Source organism: Artemia sp. Qi Xiang Cuo, chromosome 18 (genome assembly GCF_049724085.1).
Source record: "Artemia sp. Qi Xiang Cuo chromosome 18, ASM4972408v1, whole genome shotgun sequence".
Taxonomy (NCBI): domain Eukaryota; kingdom Metazoa; phylum Arthropoda; class Branchiopoda; order Anostraca; family Artemiidae; genus Artemia; species Artemia sp. Qi Xiang Cuo.
Genome location: NC_142811.1, coordinates 25,338,018 through 25,351,107, shown reverse-complemented (window position 1 = coordinate 25,351,107; position 13,090 = coordinate 25,338,018). Strand labels below are relative to the sequence as shown.

Sequence of the window (13,090 nt, the reverse complement as noted above, 5' to 3'; positions counted from 1 at the left end):
CTGTATATATTAGATCCCTTCCAACCTTGGACTCGCCTGACTGTTTGACTGTAGTCAAGTCAACTATGGTCAACTATCATAGTCTGCAGTAATTGTTTGTGCATTTTCGTCCACACAGTTCGTGTCTGTTGTTTTTGGCTAATTTAGAATTGTGGATATAGGCCAAATCTTTTTGTAATAGGGCAGACATGATGAAAAGATAGCAAATTTTAAAATCTTGTCGCATGACTTTTCAGTTTTGGAAATGTCTATGAAAGATCTGGCTGTACAAGCAACAAATGACGACGCTACAATATGCAAAGCCTGTGCAGTGAACCTTGGCTATTGGAAAGATGATTTTCTTCAATACTTTATCAAAGGAAAAGTTAGCCGTAAAAGTCCAGAGATAAATCGAGGCTACTATGCAAGAGTCAGGGCAGTGTACCTTGCTGCCAAGCAGTTTGTAAAGGTGAAAAATTGGTAAATATCTAATGAATTTCAGCCCCCCCCCCTATAGCCTATATGCCAATTTAGGGTAGGCCTATATATTTCTACAACCTAATCTAACCCTGAGTTGGCATATATAGGGGGGGCTGAAATCCATTTCCAATAGAAATGCTAATTATATTTGTGATCAGCATAAAAAAGGCATCAAATAGTGTATTCACTTTAGTCCTAACTCAATAATATGGTTTGGTAAAAATTTACCAAAAATTTAGGGGTAAAATTTCTGGATAAAAGGATTTTTGCTATCTTAAAAAGGAGCTGAGCTAGGTAAACAAAACTTTCCAGGAATGAGTCCAGAGCTGCAGTGATGTCACAGAAGGTCTGAAGTAACTAGGCTACCTTTAACCCTTTTCCCTTCAAATGTCACTGCTTTTACAACTTTGGGTAATAGGTAAATTTAATCATGAGGTAGAAATTCAGTAAAACAAGGAATAAATCATTTGACAACTTATTCAATGATTTTTCATTTGGCTACATAATTGCCACTAGCCTACCCTTATAGTTTAATATTATCCTCCTCTCCCCTGCTAATGAGGCTAGATATTGCCCTAGGGTGTCCATAAAAGTTTCTGGTAAATACAGAATTTTTTTTTTACTCCTTAGCTTGGTAGAATATGAATACTATTCATCTCTTTATGCTCTTCTCAAATAGCCCATTTTAATTACTTCCTTTTTAAATTTTATCTTGACTCCTTAAAGAGACACCCTGTTCATTGGCCAGTAGAAAATGGTTACCAAAACTTCTTCATAACAATCACAAATACTTGCTAGCCTAATAACAATAATGAAAGGGTAAATATTGAGCAGTCTAACCTACAAATATTGTGGATGTATCACTTGATGCTTTTTTATGCTCTGTCTTAATGTAATAAATGTTTTTGGTGCAAATTTTATTTTAAGCCCTTTACAAACCCTCAAAGACAATACCTCTTTTTCTTTTTTAGGTATGCTTTATATACTTCTGTTAGCATCACTCTTTTTAAAACCAGTTTACCTATAAATTGAATCAATAGTGACAAAATCAAGAATCAAAAAACACATAGGGAATGTTGACCCATAATATGGGCTATATGTATTTGAGTAAGCTTAGGTTAAAATTTAATTTGCACCAAAAGAAATTATAATATTCCAGAAAAGCATAAAAAAAGGCATCAAGTATTATATTCACTTTTTTGTAGGTCAGAGATGTGGACTGCTCAAATAATAATAATAATGTGGAATGCTCAATAAAAGTGCATGCCTTTGCTTAACACAATTCCCTCCCCCTGATGTATAAATGTATAGTCCCTATAAATATTCAACTTACTTAAATAGCATGACTTTTCTTCCTGCTTTTTACTTTATTATTTCACTGTGAATGCTAATCCTACAAGATGAAAAGGAGGCCATGCTCAGTCCCTTTAACAAGCCTCATCAGGAAGAGGAAATCAATGGCCCCTCTTCTGCTGGGCTGTCCCAAAAGAGGAAGGCAAAATTCTGAAGGCCATGCTCTGCTGTAAAAGTTGACTCTTTTGCCCATTGGCCTAAAAAAACAACAACTTCAAAACAGGTGCAAAAGTGCCCCATTCATTATGAAAGCCCACTTCAGCTGCACCAAATACAAGGTCCCGTTATACCAGGAGGAAGCCAGAAACTGCTTTGTAAAATTTCACATTCTTAAATAAGAACGTAAAATGATATAAGAATGTATTTAATAAGATAAGAACATATTTGGTAATCTTGGTTTCTCACTGATTTCTATAGATATAACATTTGAATACATAAATAATGTCATTTTGTCCCTAGCCACATACATTCAAAATCAGGCACAACGAGAGATGTAAAAATTCTGAGACAAAATACTGTATCATCTTGGGATGTCAGAAGTCATAAAAACAGTAGTTGCATAATTTTTACCCTCTCCCATAAAATACATGATTGAAAGTGTTATTCCTATAATGCATGTTTTCTCTAGTCCCCTCCTCATCTTTTGTGCAAAACGTTCTCTGATACCCACCCCAGGTTCACATCTGCATAAATCCATAATTTTTATATGTTAAGTGTTATGATATGTATTGTATGTTATATGGTGAGAATTATATGTATTGATACTCATCTCCAAAGATATCTCTACATCATGGATGGGGATAGGGATAAATTCATCCATAAAATCTATCAATACTGGAAAAGTTTTGGCTTGGGGAAATGAGTTAAATTTTGTTTAGACCTCGTTTATAGTCATGTCTATAAAGCTGTATCTTTCATCTGTTATCACAATATGCGCTTCAAGGATAGAATTTTAAAATCCTTGGGCTTGTTATTTTTTTGTAAAAAAAAAAAATGGATGAATCAGATAGGTACGTTTATAAATTTCATGTGATCCTCCAACTAAGGTAGGTTATCTGTTTTGATTTTATTGAGTTTTTTTTCATGCTATTTCAGAAGTTTGAAAAGAAATGCCAAATTGTCAGTTTTGGCTGTGGTTTTGACACACTTTTTTGGAGGCTGAAGAGTGAAGGATGGGAACCAATAAGCTATGTTGAAGTTGATTTTATTGACATTGTAAGGAAAAAGATTTCAGTGCTTAAAAAGTGTCCAGTGTTAATGTCACCGCTTATGGCCTCAGGTACCTCATTTTTATTTTTGTTTTCAAATATTTAGTGTCTTGTATAAATGCACTTAAGCTTTATTTATTGTTAAACATTTGTGCTTGTACTGCAGGCCTTGTAGCTCAATTGACTAGTTGATCATAGATTGCATATGGTTATGGTTGTTATTCTAGTCTTTCTTGGGTTAGGTTAAAAATTTGAGTAACTATGATGCAAAACTGTTTTCATTCCTAATATCATGCAATCTTTGTGATTTCTAGGAAATATCCTGATAAACTAAACTTTTTAACCATGACAATGTGTTACTAGTACTAACAAAGTACCCTTTAAAACATAAATAGAGAAACCATACAACATAACCTTTGATATAAATACTACTAACACTACTACTACTACTAACAACTCACCACAGCACCAAGCCGCCTGAGGCCAACAGAGCTATGCACACTCATTTTCCATCCCAATCTATTCAAAGCCTCCCTCTACATCCTCCCAGGCAGTTCCCATTTCCTTTAAATCTTTTTTTATGACATCCTCCCACCCTAGAGGAGGATGGTCTGCTTTCCATTTAGCCCTAGATGGTTGGCCAAAAAGGACTGTCTTCGACAATCTGTCATTCTTCATCTGCAGAATGTGCTCTAGCCATCTCGCCAACAAAAAGGACATAAAATTTCACTCTTTTCTGAAAATTACACCATCACACCAGAAATTCTTGACAGCTCTTGATGATGGCTGCCCCTGGGAGTTGATTCTGAGGCTTGCAAAATGGTTCTAACCTTCCATATTGCCTTAAGAACAACATACATGAACTTGGCTATGTGCTACTGATATGACTACTACTAACAACTCACCACAGCACCAAACCGCCTGAGGCCAACATAGCTGCGCATGCTCCTCCTCCATCCCAGTCTCTTCAAAGCCTCCCTTTTGAAACCCTCCTAGGAAGTTTTCATTTCCTTTAAATCTTTCTTTATGATGTCCTCCTACCCCAGATGAGTAAATCCTGCTTTCTGTTTAGCCTTAGACGGTTGGCTGAAAAGGGCAATATTTGGCAATCTTTCATCCTTCATCCACACAATATGCCCTAGCCATCTCAACCTTTCTTTCATTATAGCCCTAGAAAGCGGGATTGAACCACATTTTTTGTACAGCCTATTGTTTGAAATAGGTCAGTCAGCTGGGTACCCAGAACAATCTGTAGGCAATTTCTCTGGAAAACATCTAGCAAATCTTCTTCCACTTCTTGGAGCGCCTATGCTTCAGAGCCATATTTGATCACTGTAATCACTGTAGCTTCTAATATCCTAATCTTCGTTTGCAGACTTATCTTCCTATTCTTCTAAACTTTTTTTTAACTGTGAAAAAAACAACCTGAACGATGGCTATTCTACTTTTAAGACCTTCACAGCTCCTACCATCTTTACTAATAATACTACCAAGGTAAGTGAAGCTGCCCTCCTGATCAATCTTTTTGTTACCCAATGTCACCTTTTCATCCTCACTTATTCCTAGCCTTAGTGACTTAGTCTTCTTAACATTAATTTTCAAGCCTATTCTAGAACCCTGAACTCACAAAACCTCTAAAAGTTCATGCATTTTGCTCACACTTTCATCTAGGATGCTTAAATCATCAGCATTATCTAAGTCCAAAAGAGTTTTTCCACCCCATTTGATTCTGTGGTCTCCAATTGCCTTTCCTATGCTGCTTAGGACAAAGTCCATCAAAGTTATTCATATAAATGGGAATAAAATACAACCCTGCTTAACTCCTGATTTAATACAAAACCAGCTGCTAGCCTCATTTCCTATCGTAACTGCAGCAGTGTTATTCTTGCACATAGCACTAATCATTTTAATGTATTTGTCTGGTATACTGTACAAGGATGAGACCTTTGCTAAAGCTCTTCTATCAACAGAATCGAACGCTTACTTATAATTTATAAAACTGTGGACCATAGGTATTTCACAACTCGGGCACTTCACAATTATTAACCTAAGAGTGAAAATTCGGTCGACAGATTCTTTGCTTTTTTTAAAACCACACTGTTCTTCTCTTAAAACTTTGTCTACAGCATCTCTCAGTCTAAAAAGAATCATATTACTAAGTAATTTTCTACCTACAGTGATCTGACTAATACCTCGATAATTACCACACTCACTCTTGTCACCTTTCTTATAAAGTGGCTTAATTAAGGTTTTCCTAAAATCGCTAGGTACTTCCCCTTTTTCAAAAATCATATTCATAATCTTCAGAAACTTATTTCTAGTCACCATATTTAAGAAACTCATTTACCACACTATTAGCACCCTGTGCCTTATTATTTTTTTATTCTTTTAGTTTTGTCACTAGTCCTTCCTCACAAAATACATCTTCCTTCACATCCACGGTGTCACAAACTTTTTCATTTTTTTCTATATCTTTTCCTGCAATTCTATCTTGGTTTAGCAAATTCTCGAAATATTCTGCTCATTGCTCTTTAACTCTTTCTTTATCACTAATTGAGGCCCCATTCCTATCTTTAACTGGAACAAGTTTGGATTGACTACTCCCTCTAAATTTATTCACATGCCAGTGCAATATTTTAATTTTGCTGTCTAGCTGCATCTTCCAGATCCTCGGCAATTCTATCCATGGCCTCCACTTCACACCTCCTTAGTCCATATTTTAATGCTTTCTCCACTTTATTTACATCCCTTTTGTTTTCATATGGTCTTACACTCAGATAAATCTTGTACAAGCCCCTTCTCTTCGCTATTAAGCATAAAGATTTTTGACTAATATTCTTAGCTGTAGTCCTAACTTTCTTCCCTAAGATGCCTTCAGCAACTTCCCAAACTGTTTTTCTAAAATTATTCCAACCACCTCCCCCATGCCACTCAGCTTGTCCCCGAGTGGTGATAGGGGAACGCCCTACAAATATGTAGGGTACCTCTATTGGAGGCACGGACCAAGGCAGGACCTTGTTCCTGGGGGTCCATAATAGAAACTGGGGCACCCTCGCCCGGGGCCATGAATACAGGTGGAGGAGGAAGAAGGCCCCTCAAATGTGCACTCAACAGGGCCCACCGGTGTGTTCACACGTCCCGTGAGTTACAAACCTTCCAGTAGTGGGTTAAATTGCATGGTGATGCAGAACACCATCGTGGGACGATCCTCTATAGGAGGACAACTGCGGCAGGGCGTAAGATCCAGATCTATGGACAACAGCCTCTGCAAAGGGCTGCCTTGGGCCTTTCAGAGTACCTACAGGACTGGGGACCTTGCGGTCCAACTCTATTCCTGGTTGAGGAGTGGCACCCCTCAAGGAAACTATAGCTTAGTAAATGACACAGCATTTGCACATGATTCTGATTAATGAATAATTCTTCTGAGGTTGGTCTGTTTTGACGGGCATTTTTGGGCTGAAAAACCTCTTCCCAGCTGATTTACCTACTATGGGTTGCCTCCCCGTAAGAGTATAGTATTTGTAGGCATGAATGTATAATGAGTCGGGGGAATAGGCTTGAGACTGTCTGTGCAGAGTTTCGACTCTTGTTGATAGAAGAGCCTCGCCAAGGGCTGAAAACCATATTGTGACCAAGATGGGCCCAGGATTGCACAAAGCCTCCATTCATACTGGAGGTCCCAGGGACTTCTTGCTGCCCGGTTCTATGCCGGCTTAAGCGCTTCGGTGTGGACTTGAGAAGATATGTTGGTCCCCGTCCTGCACTGGTATCCGGGGTCATTGCTTTTCCTAAGGCCAAAATAATTTTAATGATTTAAAGAATATGAAAATTGGGACTTGGAATGTTACGACGTTAAAAAATGACTATCGTATCAACATTTTGACTGAAGAATTCAGATGATTTGAACTGGACTTATTAGGAGTTTCATAAACTCATATCCCAGGGGTAGGAAGCATGAAATTAGATGATATAAAATTTGTTTACTCAGGCAGGAAGGATGGGATATATAGGCTGGGAGTAGGGTTCGTAATGAATAAGGAAGCGGCTAAGCCTTGTTTAGGCTGGGAAGGTATTAATAATCGAATAGTGATTGCTCTTTTTATGACTGAAAAGTTCAGGGTATCAGTTATTGTAGTATATGCCCCTGTCAAACCGAATTACGGGGATACTAGTGACTCAGATGAATTTTACTTACAGTTACAGGAACAAATAGACAGGGGTCCCAGTTGGAAATATGGTATTTTTATTAGGAGATTTTAACGCCCAGGTTGGTAGAAATAGGGGTAGATGGTATCCTAGCCTAGGTAAATTTGGTGCAGGAAAAGGAAACAGTAATGGATACAGACTTTTGCAATTTTGTAGGTATAACAATCTAGTTATAACCAATATGGGTGTTTGGTCACAAAATAGCCAATAATTTAACATGGTATTCGCGTGATGGTAAGACAGCAAACCTTATTGATTATTTTATTGTAAACCGAAGACTGGCTGGATCAATGCAAGATACTATGGTATATAGGAGTGCTGTTATTGATGCTAAAATTAAGATCACCATCTAGTAGTGTCTAGGGTTAATTTAAAGCTGAAATTCTGGAAGGGTAGCTACCTCCCGAGAAGTTATAATGTCGGTAGAGTCAAGGATGATAATTTGAGAGAAACTTTCCAGGAACAGTTTAAAATTTGACAATGTGGAAGATGGATGGAATAATTTTAGAAAAACAATTTGTAAAGTTGCTGATGGTGTTTTAGGGAAGAAAGTTATGACTGCAGCTAGGAATATTAGTGAAAAATCTTTATGTTTAATGGAGAGGTAAAGGGGCTTGTACAAGAATTATCTGATTGATAGATCATATGAAAACAAAAGGAATGTAAAGAAAGTGGAGAAAACATTAGAATATGAGCTTAGGAGTTCATATTATTTAGATTCTAAGTGAAAATGACTAATCTTGGAATTTGGATGAAAGATAAGCTTTTTATAATTTAGTGTTGAATTTCATACAGAAAAATCTCAGTGAAGTTCCGCCCAGGCGAGTTGGCATCTATGCCCAACCAAATGGTATTGCCGATATTATTGCAGCTTTTGAAAGATGCGAATTTGAAGATATAGATGTGACGGATTTTGTGATAAGGAACGCGAGTGAAATCTAAGTAATTCCTGCTTCGGCATATTCCATGCTTAGTAATAAGGTAAACGCCTGTTTTAATGACTTATGCGGTTTGTCAGAAAAGCTTCAAACCCAGCCGCCATTCCCCTCTGCCGCTCCCCCTTCAGTTAAAGATAAATCTACGTATGCAGTAATTGTGGGGAACGTTCCTACCGATTTAAGTGATCCCGGTTTGTATACTCAAAAACCTTTTGAATATACATCCGGAAGTGAAAAGATACAAGAACCGTGCAAAGTTTTGGTTGCGACTGTGGAACGCATGCGATCGACCCTCTTCCGGTGCTGCGTTTACAGTCAAGCAAAAACCGAAGAAAGAATACAAATCCTGTTGACGTAATGCAAGACTCAATGCGTCGGACGCTCCAAATAGTAAAATGACCTGGAATAGAGTTATCAATAGCAGTAAGTGTACTCCCCCAGCTCAGTCGAAATTAAACCTTTTGAATTTTGTGTACCATTATATTGACATATTTTCCGTATTCAACCAGTATGTTCAGAAACATTTTTCCAATCTACTTAGTTTGGTCCTGCCAGTCTTTCTTTGTCAACATAGAGCTCTTGTGATAAGTATGAGGGATTTATATCGCGCGCTGAAGAAAGTAAAAAGATCAGATTTTACTGGTTGTGATGGCCTATGTTTTAGGAATTTCGCTTATGATTGCCAATTATGGTTGAACCACCTGCAGTTATTATTTCAGATTTATATAGCTCAATCTCTGTTTCCTGATAGTTTTCTTTCCGGTAGTGTCACGCCTATACTTAAACGAGGTGAAGATCCAGATTCTTGCTCGAATTACAAACCGATTACTGTACCTTGCTTTATGAATAAGATTTTTGAGTATATTCTTTTGCCTGAAATAATTTCTAAGTGCGATTTTTCTTCTTTTCAATCATGGTGTAAAGAAGGGGTTGGCTGCCCCCAAGCACGTCATGTGCTCAGCCAGTCGTCAAAGAGAGGTTTTACTCAAAAGCGTTCATTGTATTGCTGCACAGTAGACATTTCTGGGGCCTTTGATAATGTTCTTCACGCCCAGGCCTTGTACTCCCTTGCCTGTTCCGGAGTTAATTATTTAATTATTTCTATATTGCGATATTGGTATGATAATTCTTATGTGCGTATTAAGTGGATGTCACATATTTCTGATTCAGTAGCTGTAAGGAAAGGCGTTAGACAGGGAGGTGTATTATCTCCTTATATATTTAAATGTGTCTTCGCTACTTTTTTAAAACATATATCTCCTACTGTGTTTTTTCGTGATACCGGTTTAAGTTATATTGTATATGCCGACGATGTCCTTCAAGTTAGGTTTTCTCGTCCAGGGTTGGCTCATAATTTCCATAAGCTGTCTTCTCTACTTAGTGATACTGGCCTATCTGTTAATGTGGTAAAGTGTGAGTTTATGTGCTTTAATAGTAGAACTTCTGTATCTCCACTAAAACTTGGTTCAATTTCATTACCTTGTTTGGATAATATTAAGTGGCTTGGTATATCGTTTTGCCCGTCTATTTCTGAAACTTGCTCCGAGTTGGTTACTAATGCATTAAAAAATATTCGTGTGTCGTGTGATAAGATATCTCCAAACAGAGGGTGCTATAACCGTAAAGGTCTAGCTCGGCTTTATAATAGTTTTTGCTCTCCAGGAGTAAATTTCCTATCTGGATTCCACCACCTGCTGAGAAAAAAAGATATATGGAGCCTTAGAAGTGGTTACTTTTGATACTGTTAATATCTGGTGTATTTACCCGGGCGTTTCAGAAATAGAAATATTGTATCCCGTTATGGTGTCATCGATGCTTGCGCGCAACTGGTCAGTGTGGCTTCTAAATTGATTACGATTACTTGTAATGTTGTTTCTCTCACCGACCCCCTACTTTGCTTTTTTCATCGTCATATCCGTTAAATTGTATTTTGTTGTTTTTCGTTTGTTTTCGTATTGATGTTGTTATTTTTTTCTTTTATATTTACTCCGCAGTGGCACTTCTAATGTTCGTTTGTTGGTTATAAATAAGTTATTATTATTATTATTAATGTGTAATCTCTATTATTTCCAAAAAACTCTCCTGTATATGACTTGTTAGTTGTTATTTGTCTCTTAAATACACATTGACATAATTTCAACTTTAGATGATGAAATATGTTCAGATGGTAAATCGCTCCATTCAGGTTTGTATCATCTAGTAGCTGCCGATCTGCGACACGTTGATCAAGTCTCAAGAGAGATGGCTGGGTGCAAACTTTCCAGCTCACTGCCAACACTGTTCATTGCTGAATGTGTTTTAGTCTATTTAAAACCTGCCGAATCTCTTCCTTTGCTGAAGTTTTTGGCAGGAATGTTTGAAACATGTATGTTTTTAAACTATGAACAAGTAAGTAAAAATTGCTCTTTGAATTTGTCCGAAAGTATTAACCTAAGAGGTTTGGGACCAAAGTGTTTTTGTATACTTATAAGACAGCGTTTCCAAACTTCTTAATGTCTTTTTCACTATACCCGACATATTATTCTGTAAAATCATGATGCCTTCCTGGGATAACGGAAACATTTATCATTCTCAGAATATTAAGGAGATTTAAAACCATAAAGAACCAGTCTATCATGTCCATTATAAACTTTATTAGTTTGTGTGGCCAAACTATTTAGAATTGATTGGGCGATAATGCCATTACCTATAGAGCTTGTATAAGCGATCCGAATAAACGGCAGAAAACTAAAATCTGACATCTACTTTCCCTAAAATCTTAGAAAAACCTTGTAACTTCTCTTGTTTTGTGCTGGAGATAATTATATCTAGTTTTAGGTAAATTTATAGTATTAGAAAGTGTAAATTTAGCTTTTTTCGATCAAACGAAGCAGAATTTTCTTTTTAAAATTCAGGAAAGGGTTGTCCTTAATAACGTTCTAGTATACCGGCTAGGAAAATGCCCAAAATCACCTCCAAAGAAATGCCATTTGATCTATTTGACAGCTCTTCAAATTTTCTGTGGTGCAACCCGCTTCGATTGAAGATTTTGCCAACAGAACTTAATTATCTTTTCAATCAAATTTCATAATCAAATCAGAAATTCTCAATAGGTTTCAATAATAAGTAATCCTATAAGAGAATTTGCTAATGGACTCTTTGCCTTTGAGACAGTCAGCTGACGTTGAGGCTCACAAAATGATATTTAAAGTATCAAATCCTCTTAACAGTTGATCTGGAGGATGCCTAATCGACCAAAAACGTGACGTAATCATCCTTGGATTATCCTTCTGAGAAATCAATTTACCTTTGGGTTTTACCACCTTTGGTATCACCACCACCTTTTACCACATTTGATGGAGTGTTGGAAACCACTGGTCTAACCAGTTGATTTTTAACATTTTAGATATTTTCTTTAAATCTTTGCATTGTTTGGGTCTTCATTTTTAATGAGGTGGCAGGTTGCTTATATTGCAGCAAGTTAAAAATTTAATGCTACTTTCCTTGTTATTATTATACCATCTGTAATTCAATTTGACTATAAACAAAGTACTATACTTACACATAGGAGGTAAGATATAGGCATCGGGCATTACCGAGAAAATTATGAAAATGTTTAACTGCCTAGATTTGGGTTTCAATCCGCCCTGTAGCCATAGTGTGCTCGCATTAAAATTATTCTGAATGGGGAGAGTTTGCATGCATGCACACAATAATTAGTGTGTGTAATAGATTGTTGCTTAGATTTTTCCTGTATGGTTTTGATTGTTCATTGTTTAAATTTAATATTTTCAGATATAAGGTTTTGATTTTCATTATTTAAGTTTAATATGCCATTTATTCAAATAGTCAATTCATTCAATTGCTCAGGTTTTTCCCGTAAGGTTTTGATTGTTCATTGTTTAAGTTCATTATGTTCAGATAATTGAAGCCTATGAATTCTATGTTCTAAATTCTATGTTGAATGACCAAAGAAAAAGTTTCTTCCTCTTCTCTTATTGCAGGCTACATGTTTAAATTTGCCTGCTGATAAGGAGAGAAGCACAGACAACATACTCTTATTTTTTATCAAACCTTCATCTTTGTTTATTTATTTTGTATTTTCTTTTTGTATATGACGTTTATTATGGCTGATACTCTTCTAGAGTCAAGAAATCAAGTTCTCATTGGATGCCATGTATTTATGATACACAATTTCCCAAAGATATCTTATTGAAATATTTATTTCTAAAAATCTTTAGCTTAAATTTCATTAAAGACAGAATTGATTTTAACTTTCTGCAAAGTTATTAGCAATAGAGCCACAATTAAGTGTGCTTGTCATGTAGTCTGTCACACTTTAACTCCTCATTCATCTTGTTCTCTTATAAATAACTATCTTCATAATGGAATAATTAAGAAGCAAATGCAACGTTTACTTGTTAAAAAAATGATTTTCGCTTCTTTATTTTTAGACAAGCTAAAATATTTGTTGAAATCCAGATGATAAAAACGATAAAATTCGGCTTTATGCCAATGTAGTATGAATTGATAAAAAGAATGTCTTTTAATCCTCCAAATAAAAGGAATTCGGTTTTTACAATAATTTTACCTTCAATCTTCAAAATAGCAGGTGAGAAACTTTCAATAAATCATTTCATTCATACTAAACTTCAAAAACTTACTTTCGTAAATATGGGTTCTTATTCTCCTGTTTATATATTCTCTCTTTCTGTATATCCCTCTGCCTCTCTCTATCTCTCCCCATTTTACTTCTCCACTAAAGCTGTTTTATAAAGACTCTGTTTTGCTTTGTATTTGTTGAACAAAGGTTTAAGCTCTGAATTGGACTCGAATTATTCAGATTTGAAGCTTGCAAGTTCAAACTTTTTTGGTAATTCAATTCTAATTGTTTTCAAGATACATACTTAAAAAACTAATATAATAAATGACATAAAAAGAAAGAAA

General features: G+C 36.1%; 1 protein-coding gene across 1 annotated transcript in view; it reads left to right on the top strand.

The window, feature by feature from the left end:
• Positions 1-228: 228 nt before the first annotated feature.
• LOC148941364 (leucine carboxyl methyltransferase 1-like) overlaps positions 229-13,090 on the top strand; it is a 34,503-nt gene continuing 21,641 nt past the window's right edge. Inside the window, exons 1-3 of the mRNA XM_089104638.1 lie at positions 229-448; positions 2,908-3,091; positions 10,311-10,552. Coding sequence (XP_088960764.1) covers positions 245-448; positions 2,908-3,091; positions 10,311-10,552 — 630 coding nt within the window. The 5' untranslated portion in view covers positions 229-244. The remainder of the gene's footprint in view (positions 449-2,907; positions 3,092-10,310; positions 10,553-13,090) is intronic.